Below are 17,927 nucleotides of genomic sequence, written 5' to 3'. Positions count from 1 at the left end.
TCTCCACTAAAAATACAAAAATTAGGCCGGGCGCAGTGGCTCAAGCCTGTAATCCCAGCACTTTGGGAGGCCGAGGCGGGTGGATCACGAGGTCGAGAGATCGAGACCATCCTGGTCAACATGGTGAAACCCCGTCTCTACTAAAAATACAAAACATTAGCTGGGCATGGTGGCACGTGCCTATAATCCCAGCTACTCAGGAGGCAGAGGCAGGAGAATTGCCTGAACCCAGGAGACGGAGGTTGCGGTGAGCCGAGATCGCGCCATTGCACTCCAGCCTGGGTAACAAGAGCGAAACTCCGTCTCAAAAAAAAAAAAAAAAAAAATCTGTCGCCCAGGCTGGAGTGCAGTGGCGTGATCTCGGCTCACTGAAACCACCGCCTCCCAGGTTCAAGCGATTCTCCTGCCTCACCTCCTGAGTAGCTGGGACTACAGGCGCCTGCCACTACACCCAGCTAGTTTTTGTATTTTTTGTAACAGAGATGGAGTTTCACCATATTGGCCAGGTTGGTCTGCAACTCCTGAACTCCTGACCTGGTGATCTGTCCACCTCGGCCTCCCAAAGTGCCGGGATTACAGGTGTGAGCCACTGTGCCCAGCCAACCCCTGCTTTTTAACTACTACAGCTTTAGACCTCACTCTAGTCTTCTCTTCTTCTAGATAGGCTTTATGACATTTATTCATAGAATTATTCCCAGCTCCTGGTAGCATTCAATTCAGAGCAAAACCTTGTTTCCTCAAACCCTCCTTAAAATCACCAAATACTAGCCTAAATCCTGTAAGATCTTTCTAACATCCTTTTTTAAATACCTATGAAATATTCTTTTTTTTTTTTGAGATGGAGTTTCGCTCTTGCTACCCAGGCTGGAGTGCAATGTCGCGATCTCGGCTCACCGCAACCTCCACCTCCTGGGTTTAGGCAATTCTCCTGCCTCAGCCTCCTGAGTAGCTGGGATTACAGGCACGCGCCACCATGCCCAGCTAATTTTTTTGTATTTTTAGTAGAGACGGGGTTTCACCATGTTGACCAGGATGGTTTCGATCTCTTGACCTCGTGATCCACCTGCCTCGGACTCCCAAAGTGCTGGGATTACAGGCTTGAGCCACCATGCCCGGCCACATTTCTGATTTCTAACTTCTATCCTCATCTTCTAAAAACAGATATGGACAGGCATTTTGTACATGAGTTTTAAATAAAGTAAAATATCAAATTATGTAGAATTATGAAATATGACCATTTTCATTAATTTTTTACAAACCTGTAAACCAAAAATAAAATTCTAAGACTCCCAACCCACTGATGGACCCTCCCTTCACCAGGGGCATTCCAAAGTTAACCTAAAAAATTAGTTCAGGCCATGATGAGAGGTAGAGGTTGGACATGACTCATTATACCCTCTTCCCTTTGGAATTCAAGGACAAGTAATCAGCGTTAACATCAAAACAGATGGCTCAAGCCTGTAATCACAGCACTCTGGGAGGCTGAGGCGGGTGGATCACGAGATCAAGAGATCTAGACTATCCTGGTCAACATGGTGAAACCCCATCTCTACTAAAAATACAAAAAAATTAGCTGGGCATGGTGGTGCATGCCTGTAATCCCAGCTACTCAGGAGGCTGAGGCAGGAGAATTGCCTGAACCCAGGAGGCGGAGGTTGTGGTGAGCCAAGATCACGCCATTGCACTCCAGCCTGGGTAACAAGAGCGAAACTCCATCTCAAAAAACAAAAAAACAAAAAAACATTAAAACAGAGACATTAAGATATTTTGTAGCAATCACACACCAAATTCCCAGCCTGACTCTAGTACAGCATCACGTGTCAGATAGCAGGCCATGGAAGAAATTTAAGTATTTTATCCTATATTTCCTTGACATATCCTGAAACGGCCCTGCAAAGCTGTCTCTTGCTGGGAAAATTTACATTCTGTAGAGAATCACTTTCCCTTTCCAAGTCTTTTCCCTGATCCAGGAGAAAATTAACTAAGAGTCTGCCACCTTTTAAAGTCTCATAAGAAACATGTATTCTCTAGCCAGATTAATAAAAAAGAAAAGAGAATAATCAAATAGATGCAATAAAAAACAATAAAGGGGATATCACCAGAGATTCCACAGAAATCCAAACCATCATCAGAGATTATTACAAACAACTCTATGCACATAAACTAGTAAACCTGGAAGAAATGGATAAATTCCTGGACACCTGCATCCTCCCAAGCCTAAACCAGGAAGAGGTTGAAACCCTGAATAGACGAATAAAAGGTCTAAAGTTAAGGCAGCAATTAAGAGCCTACCACCCAAAAAAATCCCAGATGGGTTCACAGCTGAATTCTACCAGACATACAAAGAGGAGCTGGTACCATTCCTTCTGAAACTATTCCAAACAATCCAACAAGAGGGAATCTTTCCCAAATCATTTTATGAGACCAATATCATCCTGATAACAAAATCCGGAAGAGACTCAACAAGAAAAGAAAACTTCAGGCCAAAAAAAAAAAGAAAAAAAGAAAACTTCAGGCCAATATCCAAGATGAACATAGATGCAAAAATCTTCAATAAAATACTAGCAAACCAATTGCAACAGCACATCAACAAGCTTATCCACCATGATCAAGCAGGCTTCATCCCGGGATGCAAGGCTGGTTCAGCATATGCAAATCTATAAACGTAATTCACCACATAAAAAGAACCAAAGACAAAAACCACATGATTATCTCAATTGATGCAGTGAAGGCCTTTGACAAAATTCAACAGCCCTTTATGCTAAAACCCCTTGATAAACTAGGTATTGATGGAACGTATCTCAAAATAATAAAAGCTATTTACAACAAACCAACAGCCAATATCATACTGAATGGGCAAAAACTGGAAGCATTCCCTTTGAAATCTGGCACTAGACAAGGATGCCCTCTCTCACCACTCCTATTCAATATAGTATTGGAAGTTCTAGCCAGAGCAATCAGGCAAGAAAAAGAAATAAAGGGTATTCAAATAGGAAAGGAGGAAGTCAAATTATCTCTATTTGCAGATGACATGATTGTATATCTAGAAGACCCCATCATCTCAGCCCAAAATCTCCTGAAACTGATAAGCAACTTCAGCAAAGTATCAGGATACAAAATCAATGTGCAAAAATCACAAGTATTCCTATACACCAGTAACAGATTTAAAGAGAGCCAAATCAAGAATAAACTGCTATTCACAATTGCTACAAAGAGAATAAAATACTTAGGAATACAACTAACAAGGAATGCAAAGGACATCCTTCAAGGAGAACTACAAACCACTGCTGAACGAAATAAGAGAGTACACAAACAGATGGAGAAACATTCCATGTTCATGGTTAGAAAGAATCAATATTGTAAAAATGGTCATACTGCCCAAAGTAATTTACAGATTCAACGCTATCCCCATCAAGCTACCAATGACCTTCTTCACAGAACTGGAAAAAAACACCTTAAACTTCATAGGGAACCAAAAGAGAGCTGGCATAGTCAAGTCAATTCTAGGCAAAAAGAACAAAGCGGGAGGCATCACACTACCAGACTTCAAACTATATTACAAGGCTACAGTAATCGAAACAGCATGGTACTGGTACCAAAACAGAGATATAGACCAATGGAACAGAACAGAGGCCTCAGAGGCAACACCACACATCTACAACCATCTGATCTTTGACAAACCTGACAAAAACCAGCAATGGGGAAAGGAGTCCCTGCTTAATAAATAGTGTTGGGAAAACTGGCTAGCCATGTGCAGAAAGCAGAAACTGGACCCCTTCCTGACACCCTATACTAAAATTAACTCCAGATGGATTAAAGACTTAAACGTAAGACCTAACACTATAAAAACCCTAGAAGAAAACCTAGGCAAAACCATTCAGGACATAGGCATAGGCAAGGACTTCATGAACAAAACACCAAAAGAATTGGCAACAAAAGCCAAAATAGACAAATAGGACCTAATCAAACTCCACAGCTTCTGCACAGCAAAAGAAACAGTCATTAGAGTGAATCGGCAACCAACAGAATGGGAAAAAATTTTTGCAGTCATCCATCTGACAAAGGGCTGATATCCAGAATCTACAAAGAACTAAAACAGATTTACAAGAAAAAAACAAACAAGCCCATTCAAAAGTGGGTGAAGGATATGAGCAGACACTTTACAAAAGAAGACATACATGAGGCCAACAAACATATGAAAAAATGCTCATAATCACTGGTCATTAGAGAAATGCAAATCAAAACGACATTGAGCTACCATCTCACGCCAGTTCGAATGGCGATTATTAAAAAATCTGGAGACAACAGATGCTGGAGAGGATGTGGAGAAACAGGAACACTTTTACACTGTTGGTGGGAATGTAAATTAGTTCAGCCATTATGGAAGACAGTGTGGCGATTCCTCAAGGACCTAGACTTAGAAATTCCATTTGACCCAGCAATCCCATTACTGGGTATATATCCAAAGGATTATAAATCGTTCTACTATAAGGACACATACACATGAATGTTCACTGCAGCACTGTTTATAATAGCAAAGACCTGGAACCAACCCAAATGCCCATCAATGACAGATTGGACAGGGAAAATGGGGCACATATACACCATGGAATATTATGCAGCCATCAAAAACGATGAGTTTGTGTCCTTTGTAGGGACATGGATGAACCTGGAAACCATCATTCTTAGCAAACTGATACAAGAACAGAAAATCAAACACTACATGTTCTCACTCACAGGTAGGTGTTGAACAATGAGAACACATGGACACAGGGAGGGGAGCATCACACACTGAGGTCTGTCGGGTGGCAAATAGGGGAGGGACAGCGGGGGTTGAGGAGTTGGGGAGAGATAGCATGGGGAGAAACGCCAGACATAGGTGAAGAGGAGGAAGGCAGCAAATCACACTGCCATGTGTGTACCTATGCAACAATCTTGCATGTTCTTCACATGTACCCCAAAACCTAAAATTCAATTAAAAAAAAAAATGCCGCCGGGCGCGGTGGCTCAAGCCTGTAATCCCAGCACTTTGGGAGGCCGAGGCGGGTGGATCACAAGGTCGAGAGATCGAGACCATCCTGGTCAACATGGTGAAACCCCGTCTCTACTAAAAATACAAAAAAATTAGCTGGGCATGGTGGCACGTGCCTGTAATCCCAGCTACTCAGGAGGCTGAGGCAGGAGAATTGCCTGAGCCCAGGAGGCGGAGGTTGCGGTGAGCCGAGATCGCGCCATTGCACTCCAGCCTGGGTAACAAGAGCGAAACTCCGTCTCAAAAAAAAAAAAAAAATGCCAGGCGCGGTGGCTCACGCCTGTAATCCCAGCACTTTGGGAGGCCGAGGCGGGTGGATCACGAGGTCAAGAGATCGAGACCATACTGGTCAATATGGTGAAACCCCATCTCTACTAAAAATAGAAAACATTAGCTGGACATGGTGGTGTGTGCCTGTAATCCCAGCTACTCAGGAGGCTGAGGCAGGAGAATTGCCTGAACCCAGGAGGCGGAGGTTGCGGTGAGCCAAGATCGCGTCATTGCACTCCAGCCTGGGTAATGTCTCAGAAAAATACATACATACATACATACATACATACATAAAATAAAATAAAAATAAATAAAAAGAAACATGTAAGCCGGGCACGGTGGCTCAAGCCTGTAATTCCAGCACTTTGGGAGGTCGAGGCGGGTGGATCACGAGGTCAAGAGATCAAGACCACCATCCTGGTCAACATGGTGAAACCCCGTCTCTTACTAAAAATACAAAAAATTAGCTGGGCATGGTGGCACGTGCCTATAATCCCGCCTACTCAGGAGGCTGAGGCAGGAGAATTGCCTGAACCCAGGAGGTGGAGGTTGTGGTGAGCCGAGATCGCGCCATTGCATTCCAGCCTGGGTAACGAGCAAAACTCCGTCTCAAAAAAAAAAAAAAAGAAAGAAACATGTATTCTCTCTGAAGCCCACTACCTGCAGGTTTCATCTGTATAAGAACCCTGGTCTCCACAATCCATTATTTTAACCCAGACACTCCCTTCTATGGATTCCAGGACTTTAGATAAGCTCTTCCAACAAACTGCCAATCAGAAAAACTCTGAATCTGCCTATGACCTGGAAGCCTACTCAACTTCCAGTTTTACCGCCTTTCCTGATGGAACCAATGTACATCTTACATGTTTAATTGATGTCTAAGGCCCCCCAAAGTGTACAAAATGAAGCTATAGCCTGACCACCTTGGACACATGTTCTCAGTATCTACTGGGGCTTTGTCATGGGCCACTGGTCACTCATACTTGGCTCAGAATAAATCTCTTCAAATATTTTACAGCATTTGACTCTTTTCATTGACAAAACTGTGTTAAACACACATATGGACATATACACACAGCTTCAAACTATAAATAAATAGAAAAATATTTTTATTTAGACAATTTCTGCCTTCAACGCCTGACCCTTTAGCCCAACAATATCCTGAGAAACTGGATCTCTCATTCGTATAACATACTAGGCCCTTTCTGTTTAGTCCTACATAACTGAGAAATTGAACCACACCTATAGAACCTCCACCACCGTATTACCCAGGAGATCTCAGGCTTGTCTTCCCACAGGAGCCATGCAGAACATGTTAGGTCATGTTCTAGTTAATTCAAAGAACCAGTATTACAACCTTCTCTTTTCCTCCAAGTATTCCAAGGAGCCCATTACCAGCATTACAACATAAAAATCTGTAGTATTAAGTAACAAGTACAATATTTTTAGTCTGTTCAACTAAATTCTATTTTTGGTTCTGCTGCTGTGAGTTTACTCCTTAAATTTTAGCTTCTCCTCACATAAAATGGATGTTATAGGTTTTCAGTCTTCCAAGGAAGTTCAACAATTATAGAAAATATTTACCAACTTAGTCAACATGACAAGATCCCGATCTCTACAAATAATTTAAAAATTAGCCAAGCATGTGACAGGCGTCTGTAGACCCAGCTAATTCGGAGGCTGAGGCGGGTGGATCACTTGAGCCTGGGTGGCTGAAGCTGCAGTGAGCTGAGATCGTGCCATTGCACTATAGCCTGAACAACAGAGTAAGATCCTGTCTCAAAATGTGTATGTACATATATACATATGTACACATATATGTTAATCACATAACAAATGTTTTAACACATCTCACTGGAGAGGAAGTAAATTTTTCTCAAATACCATCTCAAATGCAGAGCTATACAAATTAGCTGGTATCCAATAAATATTTGCTTTGATAAATAGACCTCACATATCCTTATACTAAGTCAATAGAATTTCCCGTGCTATTTCTCTCTTTTGAAATAGTTTTCTGGTGGCTCATGCCTGTAATCCCAGCACTTTGGGAGGCCGAGGCGGGTGGATCACGAGGTCAAGATCGAGACCGTTCTGGTCAACATGGTGAAACCCCGTCTCTACTAAAAATACAAAAATTAGCTGGGCATGGTGGCGCACGCCTGTAGTCCCAGCTACTCAGGAAGCTGAGGCAGGAGAATTGCTTGAACCCAGGAGGCGGGGGTTGCGGTGAGCCGAGATCGCGCCACTGCACTCCAGCCTGGGTAACAAGAGCAAAACTCCGTCTCAAAAAAAAAAATAAAATAAATAGTTTTGTTTCAAACAAATTAAGGAAGGCCTTTATGAAAAGTCAGTGTCAAATCTGAGTATTGGCTGGGTGCATTGGGTCATGCCTATAATCTCCGCACTTTGGGAGGCTGAGGCAGGCAGATCACTTGAGGTCAGGAGTTTGAGATCAGCCTGACCACCATGGTGAAACCCCGTCTCTCCTAAAGATACAAAAAAATTAGCCAGGAGTCGTGGTATGTGCCTGCAGTCGCAGCTACTTGGTAGACTGAGGCAGGAGAACTGCTTGAACCCGGAGGTTGCAGTGAGCCAAGACTGCACCACTGCACTCCGGCCTGAGCAACAGAGCGAGACTCCGTCTCAAAAAAAAAAAAAAAAAAAAATTGAGTATGCCATAAGAATAAAATTCAGGCTGGGTGTGCTGGCTCATGCCTGTAATCCTAGCACTTTGGGAGGCCAAGGAGGGTGGATCACCTGAGGTCAGGAGTTTGATACCAGCCTGGCCAACATGGTGAAACCCCAGCTTAAAAAACAAAAAAGAATAGAATTCAGAGGCCAACTGCAATGGCTTATGCCTGTAATCCCAGCACTTTGGGAGGCTGAGGCAGGTAGATCATGAGGTCAGGAGTTAGAGACTAGCTTGACCAACATGGTGAAATCCCATCTCTACTAAAAGTACAAAAATCAGTCAGGCGTGGTGGCATGTGCCTGTAATCCCAGTTACTCAGGAGAACTGCTTGAATCTGGAAAGCAGAGGTTGCAGTGAGCCGAGATTACACCACTGCACTTCAGCCTCTGAGACAGAGCAAGACTCTGTGTCAAAAAAAAAAAAAAAGAATAAAATTCAGAATAAACATAGTCACCATATAAACCACATTTACAAACTATTAAAATGAAATTTAACTTGGCATCTATCATTTCAAGGTACCAAATGTTTCAATTAACACCAATACAGTTTGAAATAGGCCATTTCACTGAATCAAATAAAGTGGCTTTCAGTTAAATTAGAAGATAAGTCATGTTGTCAAGGGAATGGCAGTGCATGACATTACCAGCCCCTTAATAGTTAACCACAGAGTTAGGAAACCTTTGAAGAGACTGCTGTTCAAATCCTTTCTATTTGATCATATATATTTTGAAGCAGTGAGAAAGAGGAAGAATTAAATTCTCTTGGAAATAAGGTTTGTATTGTCAAGGATGCCCAAGAGGCAGACTTCAAATGTGCACTCTCTCAACCACTGGATTAAGAGACTAAAGTACAAAAATGTTAAATCTATTAAAGAAAATATATAAGATAGAAAAGAACCATAACAATATGAACTCAGTTTTACTTTTTTTTTTTTTTTGAGAGGCAGAGTCTCACTCTGTCGCCTAGGTTGGAGTGCAGTGGTGCGATCTTGGCTCACTGCAATCTCCGCTTCCTGGTTTCAAGCGATTATCCTGCCTCACTGTCCCAAGTCCCTGGGACTACAGATGTGCGCGACTATGCCCAACTAATTTTTGCACTTTTAGTAGAGACAGGGTTTCACTTATATGTTGGCCAGGCTGGTCTCGAACTCCTGACACCCCGGCCTCCCAAAGTATTGGGATTACAGGCATGAGCCTAGGCACCTGGCTTGAGACATTGAGCCCAGCCTTTTTTTTAGATGGCGTCTCACTCTTGTTACCCAGGCAGGAGTGCAGTGGCAAGATCTCAGCTCAATGCAAACTCCACCTCCTGAGTTCAAGCAATTCTCCTGCCTCACCCCCCGGAGTAGCTGAGATTATAAGTGCCTGCCACCACACTCAGCTGAAGTTTTACTTTTTTTTTTTTTTTTCTCCTGAGAAGAAGCCTCGCTGTGTCACCTGGCTGGAGTGCAGTGGCGTAATTTCGGCTCACTGCAACCTCCCTCTTCTGCGTTCCAGCAATTCTCCTACCTCAGCCTCCCGAATAGCTGGGACTACAGGCGCATGCCATCACTCCTGGCTAATTTTTGTATTTTTAGTAGAGACAGGGTTTCACTATGTTGGCCAGGATGGTCTCAGTATCCTGATCTCATGATCTGCCCGCCTCGGCCTCCCAAAGTGTTGGGATTACAGACATGAGCCACCGCACCCGGACAGTTTTACTTCATGTTTAAAGGAAAATGAATCTGTAACTAATCTGATTCAGTCTGAACTAATTTAATTTGGCATATGACGGCATCAGTTGCTGAACTCAAATCAAACTAAAGAGTTGTCAATAGCCCATTCTGACGTCTACTTTAGAAATCAAAATGTAAATTTTTGAAAAAGTTGTGAACTGAAATATTATCAGTAGAAAGAATATGAAATATGCAACACACAGATCACCGAAAATATTGTTGAAATTTCTCCAGCCTGGCCAACATAACAAGATCCAACCTCTAGCCAAAATTAAAAAAAAAAAAAAAAGAGGATCACTTAAGACTAGCGTCTAAACAGTGAGCTATGATCACTTTCCACTCCAGCTTGGGTAAGAGAATGAGCCCCTGTCTCTAAAATAGATAAAATAAAATAATTTTTTTAAACATATTTAATGTATCCAACTGAAAAAAATTTTTTAGCTTAATTATGTTCTCAGAGAAAAATAAAAATGTTTAAGAGGATTTAAGTATAATAGATACATTCATATATGTGATACACAAAGATTTAAGTCACCGGCTTGAGACCTGAGGTCTGAATTCTATTTCGTTTATTCCTTACATGGAACTGCTATTTCTTCAAATCTAAGAGCTGAGGTTCTTTTATTTTTCATACCTAGGTTTTCCTTAATCTCTCCTTTTATCATACTTCCCAACTCTCGTCACCCAACAGTGTTAACTAAAATTTCCTTGTGGCCAGGCACAGTGACGCACACCTGTAATCCCTGCACTTTGGGAGGCTAAGGCAGGCGGTTCACTTGAGGTCAGGAGATTGAGACCAGCCTGGCCAACTTGGTGGAACCCCCTCTCTACTAAAAATACAAAAATTAGCCAGGCGTGGTGTCGTATGCCTGTAATCCCAGCTGCTCAGGAGGCTGAGTCAGGAGAATCTCTTGAATATGGGAGGTGGAGGTTGCAGTGAGCCAAGATCATGCCACTGCACTCCAGCCTAGGCAATGGAACGTGACTGTCTCATAAATAAATAAACAAATAGGCTGGGCACGGTGGTTCACACCTGTAATCCCGGCACTTTAGAAGACATAGGCAGGTGAATCACAAGGTCAGGAGTTTGAGACCAGCCTTGCCAATGTTGTGAAACACCCTCTCTACAAAAAATACAAAAATTAGCTGGGCATGGTGATGTGTGCCTGTAGTCCCAGCTATTAGGGAGGCTGAGGCAGGAGAATCACTTGAACCTGGGAGGCAGAGCTTGTGACGAGCCGAGATCGTCCCACTGCACTCCAGTCTGGACAACAGAACAAGACTCTGTCTCAAAATAAATAAACGAAGAAACAAACAAATAAATAAAATGTCCTTGTATGTTCTGACATTCTCTTCCTAAATACAACAACTAAATCAATCTTAGATACAGGGTCTCACTCCCGTCACCCAGTCGGGAGTGCAATTGCGTGATCTCAGCTCACTGCAGCCTGAACAACCCGAGCTCAAGTGATCCTCCTACCTCAGCCCCCCAAGTAGCTGGGTCTAAAGGCATCGCCACTGTGCCCAGCTAATTTTTGTGTTTTTCATAGAGACAGGGTTTTGCTATGTTGCCCAGGCTGGACTCCAACTCATAGGCTCAAACGATCCACCTACCTCAGCCTCCCAAAGTGTTAGAATTACAGGCGTGAGCCATGGTGCCCAGCAAAAAGTGATCTACTATTTTCTTTTTCTTTTGAGACAGAGTTTTGATCTGTCACCCGAAGTGGTGGGATTATAGGTGTGAACCACCTTGCCGGGCCCAAAAAATGATCTACTCTTAAACATGCTCCTCTATTCTAAAACATCACAACCATTTTCATTCTCTCCAAGGGATCCTGGATGTTCCTAAGAGGTGATAAAGAATGGAGCTTGCTGGCCAGATGCGGTGGCTCACACGTGTAATCTGAGCACTTTGGGAGGTCGAGGCAGGCAGATCACTTGAGGTCAGGAGTTTGTGACCAGTCTGACCAACATGGTGAAACTCCATCTCTACTAAAAATACAAAAAATTAGCCAGCCGTGGTGGGGCGCACCCATGGTTCCAGCTACTTGGGAGACTGAGGCAGGAGAATTGCTTGTATCTGGGAGGCAGAGGTTGCAGTAAGCTGAGATCACACCACTGCACTCCAGCCTGGCTGACAGAGTGAGACTGCGTCTCAAGAAAAAAAAAAAAAAAAAAAGAATGGAGCAGTTAACAAAAAAATTTCCTTTCACAAACACATAGGTATTCTTCAAAGTTATCTCCCTCCTTGACCTCTGTCCAAAACGATGAATACACGCTTCTTTCCCTATATCCTACTTCCCACTCCCGGGCCCCACAAAGAAAATAGGTTTCAACAAGATTGAAATTCTAAAACAGTTTTTGGTGTCAGTAGTAGAGATAGAGACTATGAATGAAGTGCAGATTGCCCTTGTTTTCATTAATGGACAATGCAAGTGAGCATCTAATTGAGGTGTGGGAGAACAGTGGGTTTCTTAGGCAGAGGGAGAAGTAAGCTCTCAGCATACTGGAATCAAGGATAAAAGGAGGGAACTGTAAAAGGAGACTTCTCCTTATTTCACTTATTTTCCATAAAAAACTTTTCATTAACTATTAGCATAGGTTTGGAATGACCTGCTTTATCTTGAGCCTCATTTTCTCCATCTCTAAAATGCTGATAACAATAATACCTTCATCTCACAGCATTATTGTGAGGATTAAATAACCCTTTTCATGGTCTGGGATGGTTGCTATTTTTTAAAAAAAGAAAAAAGATAACACATACAAAGCTAATAGCACAATGCCTGCCACATATACTAAAAAATGTTAACTTAAAAGAAACATGAGGCCGGGTGCGCCTGTAATCCCAGCACTTTGGGAGGCCAAGGCGGGTGGATCACCTGAAGTCAGGAGTTGGAGACCACTCTGCAAAACATGGGAAAACCCTGCCTCTACTAAAAACATAAAATTAGCCGGGCGTGGTAGCGCATGCCTGTCTCAGCTACTCGGGAGGCTGAGGCAGGAGAATCGTTTGAACCCCGCGAAGGAGGTTGCAGAGAGCCAAGGTCGCGCTATTGCACTCCAGCCTGGATAAGACAGAAACTCCGTCTCAAGAAAAAAGAAAAAAGAAAAAAGAAACCCGAAGGATGTAGTATCCTTGCTTTCATTCAGAAACATGTTTTAGGTTTTATTGTAAACTGATATGTTTACATTTATGCAATTCATTCATTAAACATTTCAACTTGGAAATTAAAGGCTATCTTTGAAAACTGCTTTAATTAAAATCAAAGCAACCAGGGGGAAAAGTTTTATGCTAAATGTAACTACACTGAAAAGCATTCAGGAATCACTGCACAGATAAAATGATCATCTTGATAAAAATGATGCAAATTCAACTGCAGTCACATGCAGCGATTCCTTTCAAAACTGTCACCATTTGTTCTTTCTTTCTGACACTATAGTACCGTGCTTTCATTAAAAGCCAGTAACAAGGCACTGCTTCTTCACAATCAAACCTTTTGGAAACCTTGGCTCAGAGGAAGCCGCACACTCTTTACAGTACTAAGAAAGGATCGGTGTGGTCACTCTAGGACAACTGTCACTGTCATCAGCACGTCTGGGTGTCTCACAGTGACTTGGGTCATGCAGAAGTGTGGGGGAAGGCTGGTGTCTGAAACAAAGTCGACGGCTAGGGCGCCCTGAAAGGGAAGAGGTTTTGACTGAGAATACTAGATGAGGCTCTGATCTATGGGGATGCAGTCTCCCGGGGCAGATCAATTCCGGGGGTGCACTGTCCCCTCCTGCAGGAGAGGGACGCAGGTGTTGCCCTCCCACGGCGACCCCACCGCCTTCTTCCCTGCGCCGCCGCCCCCTCCCCCAGCCCCCTAGTTACCTTTCTCGTCCTCATCGATGCGCAGGGCAATGGAAATGTACTCGAAGGCCTGTTTGTGGAAGACTCGGACGCGCTCGGCCTCGCCGCCCGGCACCGGCGCCGGAGGCGAGGCCGAGGCCGGTGCTGGTGCGGCCCCGGAGCTCCTCTTGGCTGCCATGAGGGCGCGGGAGAAGCGCTGGCAGAGCCACAGGAAGAGGAGCCCCAGGTGGAAGGCGACCAAACGCAGCAGCGCGAAGCCTACGAACAGCGGGTAGGAGAAGTAGTACAGGTTCCGCTTATGCGGCGACTCGGGCGGACGGGCCCGCCCGGCGGCGGGAGGGGCGGGGGCCAGGCAGGGGGGCGGAGGCCTGGGAGGCACCGGGCTGCTGGCGCCGCCGGAGCCTTTCTTCTTTCCTCGTCCACCCGGAGAATTCATTCACAGCTCTCACTGCCGCCGCCGCCATAACCCGCCTCCCGCAGACCGACGGGGACCAAGCGACGGCGGCGGCCACTGCGACGGCTAGGGCCACAGACCCCCGCCTGCCCGCCGGCCCGCCGGCCTCAGGAGCTCCGCACCGCCGCGCGCTGCCCGCCGGCCCCGCCCCTTTCTCCTTCCTCGGCCAGGAGCACAACCCCTTCTCCTCCTGCAGTCGGTGGATTGGGCCCCTCCCTCCTTGCCGCTGTCCTCTCCGCCGCCTGGTGGCTCCCAGCGGCGGCCGCGCACGCGCACGTCCGTCTTCCCGTGTTTTTCTCCGGCGCGCGCGCGCGCACGGCGCGTCTTTGTTGACCTGGGCTCCTGTACGCGTGTGCGGTGCCGGCCCCTAGTCCTTCCCCGCTCGACTACAGTTCCCAACGTGCAGTTCGGCTTACGTCAGCAGTCACGGAGAGCTGCTGCCAGGAAGCCTAGGTAATCCATCCACCGAAGGGGGAATTGAGGCTTGGGGTCGCTCTGCTGGTTCGCAGGGCTCCTCTCTCAGTGTCATCGTTTTCTTACATTTCTTTCATCTTTTTCTGCCAGTCGACATAAGTCTTCTGCGAATGATAATTGACCCATCTCAGAAGCAATGTGTATCAATCTGGGAATTAAATTAGCCAGGCGTGATGGAGTGCTCCCTCCTGTAGTCTCAGCTACTTGGGAGACTGAGGCAGGATACCTTGAACTCGGGAGGCAGAGGCTGCAAGTTAGCTGAGATTGAGCCACTGCACTCCAGCCTGGGCGACACAACGAGACTCCGTTTCCAGAAAAAAATAAAATAAAATTTTTTAAAATGGAAATTATTCGAGAGGAAAGCAATTGTGAAGAGAGAAATTTCAAGTTACTGCAAACAACAACGAAAATGTTAGCTCCATGTGATCAGATCAACGAACGCAGGGGTTTAACCAAATTAAATTAGTGCGTGTTCAGATGTCTAATCTGAAAGGTAATTTATTTGAATAAGGGAAATCTTAGGTTTTACGTAGTAACCATCCCATAGTTTACTGAAAAATCCACACTTTTTTTTTTTTTTTTTTTTTTTTTGAGGCAGAGTTTCGCTCCTGTTACCCAGGCTGGAGTGCAATGGCGCGATCTCGGCTCACCGCAACCTCCGCCTCCTGGGTTCAAGCAATTCTCCTGCCTCAGCCTCCTGAGTAGCTGGGGTTACAGGCACGCGCCACCATGCCCAGCTAATTTTTTGTATTTTTAGTAGTGACGGGGTTTCACCATGTTGACCAGGATGGTCTCGATCTCTTGACCTCGTGATCCACCCGCCTCGGACTCCCAAAGTGCTGGGATTACAGGCTTGAGCCACCGCGCCTGGCCTGCTCCCTGTATTCTGATGAGCTGCAAGCACAGAACCCAGGCCACAAAGGTGGAAACAAACACTAGGTTAGTCAGACTCTCCGGGGACCTAGAATCTTAGCTGGAGACACACTGAATAAAAGGTAGCTGGAATCTAGTGCTCTTAAGAGCGGGTTGATAAATGCATCACGTTGAGCACCCCAGAGCCGCTGGGTTCCTGACTGGTCACTTGGTTATGTAACCTATCCAATACACCAATCAATCAATTTCTCTCTTTCTCCTTTTCCTCTTCCCTCCTTTTGTCTTTTCCTCTCTCTCTCTCTGTCTTCACACCTTTTTTCTCTTCTTTCTCTTTTCACTTGAGTTAGCTATAATTATTTCTTGTTTCCTAAAACTAAGGAAGCCTAACTGATACAAAGACTTATTTGTAGTGTGAAGTTTACAAATGCCCCACGAGAGCTTCTAGCTTCCAAGAATCTCTGCATTCTGCCACAGCTTTATTTTTTTATTTTTTGAGACAGGGTCTCATTCGATCACCCAGGCTGCAGTGCAGTGGCACAAACAACATGGCTCACTGCAACCTACACCTTCCTAACTCAGGTGGTCCTTCCTCCTCAGCCTCTGGAGTAGCTGGGACCACAGGCACACACTGCTGCGCTCAACTACTTTTTGGATTCTTTGTAGAGCCAGGGTTTCACCACCCAGGCTGGTCTCCAACTCCTGGACTTAAGCAATCCACCTGCCTTGGCCTTCCAAAGTGGTCGGGTTACAGGTGTGAGCCATCCCATCGCACCCGAAGCTACTTTTTTTTCTCTCTCTCTCTTTTTAAATTCTTTTTTCTTTTTCTTTTTTTTTTTTTTTTTTTTTTTTTCTGTCCAGAGTCTTGGGGTTTAGTAGCCATGCAGCTACTTTTTTTACATTTTTGTTGAGACAGGGTCTTGCTTTGTTGCCCAGGCTGGTCTTGAATTCCTGGGCTCAAGCAATCTGCCCGCCTTGGCCTTCCAAAGTGCTGAGATTATAGGGATGAGCCACAGCCAACTTTACTGAATTATTTCCAACCAATAATGCCCTACAAAGATTGCAGACTATTGCAAAAATGACCTTCTCCCTCTTTCCCTCTTATTGCTCCCCCTTCTCTGTGCTTATGCTAATTCTTCATTCTGAAATGTCCTCTTTCTGCTGGGTGCAGTGGCTGACACCTGTAATCCCAGCACTTTGGTAGCCAAGGTGAGTGGATTACCTGAAGTCAGGAATTTGAGACCAGCCTGGCCAACATGGCAAAACCCCTATACTAAAAATACAAAAATACAAAGTTAGGCTGGGTGTGGTGGCTCATGCCTGTAATCCCAGTACTTTGGGAAGCCAAGGTGGTCAAATCACCTGTGGTCAGGAGTTCGAGACCAACCTGGCCAACATGGTGAAACCCCACCTCTACCAAAAATACAAGTAAACTTAGCCGGGCGTTGTACCAGGCACCTGTAATTCTAGCTACTCAAGAGCCTGAGGCAGGAGAATCGCTTGAACCCAGGAGGCAGAAGTTGCAGTGAGCTGAGATTGTGCCATTGCACTCCAGCCTGGGCAACAAGAGCAAAACTCTGTCTAAAAAAAAAAAAAAAAAAAAATCTGATTCAATTGCTGAACTCCCACCAGAAAACTTGACTTCTGTCTTTTGAACCTCACAGTACTTGTGTAAAATCTATTACATGTATACATATATCATGTAAACAAGAAGTATATTGCTTAAATGTGTAATTTAAGAAAAACAATAAGCAGCATTTCGTTTAAGAAAAATGAATGTTTGGGAGGTCGAGGCAGGTGGATCACAATGTCAGGAGTTCAAGACCAGCCTGGCCAATGTAGTGAAACCCCATCTCTACTAAAAATACAAAAATTAGCCAGGCGTGGTGGTAGGCACCTGTAATCCCGGCTACTCAGGAGGCTGAGGCAGGAGAATCGCTTGAACTCAAGACGTGGAGGTTGTGGTGAGCCAGGATCATGCCATGGCATTCCAGCCTGGGCAACAAAGAGAACAAAACTCCGTCTCAAAAAAAAGAAGAAAAAAGAAAAATAAATATAACCAACTCCTTGAAGCACTTTGTGAACTCCTCCCTAATCTCAATGTCTTGTCACTCCCTCTAGAGGAAGCCACTATCCTGAATTTTGTATTACTCATTCTCGTGTCTCATTTAGGTTTGCAGTGTATTTATGTATTTCTAAACAATGTATTGTATGATTTTGCCTCACTTTGACTTTATGTAAATGTAATCATATTGCAAGTATCCCTTGTTTGCTTTCCTCCTCAAAAATTTTTAAATTTCATTTAAAAAAATAGAGATGGAGTCTCACTATGTTGGCCAGGTTGGTCTCAAACTATTGAGCTCAAGTAATCCTTCTGTCTTGGCCTCCCAAAGTACTGGGATTACAGGCATGAGCCACTGTACCTGACTACCTGCTCAATATTTAAGTGTAGAAATTCCTCCCTGTTGATTTCTATAGTTGTAGTACATTTTCACAGCTTGTAGTATTCCATTATATGAATTTACCACAATTCATTTTGCTATTCAACTATTGATGGATATTTAGTTTGGT

At 44.4% G+C, this 17,927-nt stretch overlaps 1 protein-coding gene across 4 annotated transcripts in view; it reads right to left on the bottom strand.

The window, feature by feature from the left end:
* Positions 1-14,275, bottom strand: part of SPAST (spastin) — an 84,858-nt gene extending 70,583 nt beyond the window's left edge. For 2 of the 4 annotated variants that reach the window (XM_039479034.2, XM_039479033.2), the window contains exon 1: positions 13,580-14,274. In XM_039479034.2, coding sequence (XP_039334968.1) covers positions 13,580-13,994 — 415 coding nt within the window. In that variant the 5' untranslated portion in view covers positions 13,995-14,274. Of the gene's footprint in view, positions 1-13,579 lie in introns of all 4 variants that reach the window. The other 2 variants (XM_039479039.2, XM_039479029.2) reach the window with 2 other exon arrangements.
* Positions 14,276-17,927: the final 3,652 nt, after the last annotated feature.

Source organism: Saimiri boliviensis, chromosome 1, assembly GCF_048565385.1.
Source record: "Saimiri boliviensis isolate mSaiBol1 chromosome 1, mSaiBol1.pri, whole genome shotgun sequence".
NCBI classification, from domain to species: Eukaryota; Metazoa; Chordata; class Mammalia; order Primates; family Cebidae; genus Saimiri; species Saimiri boliviensis.
This window is presented reverse-complemented; position numbering and strand designations above follow the sequence as displayed.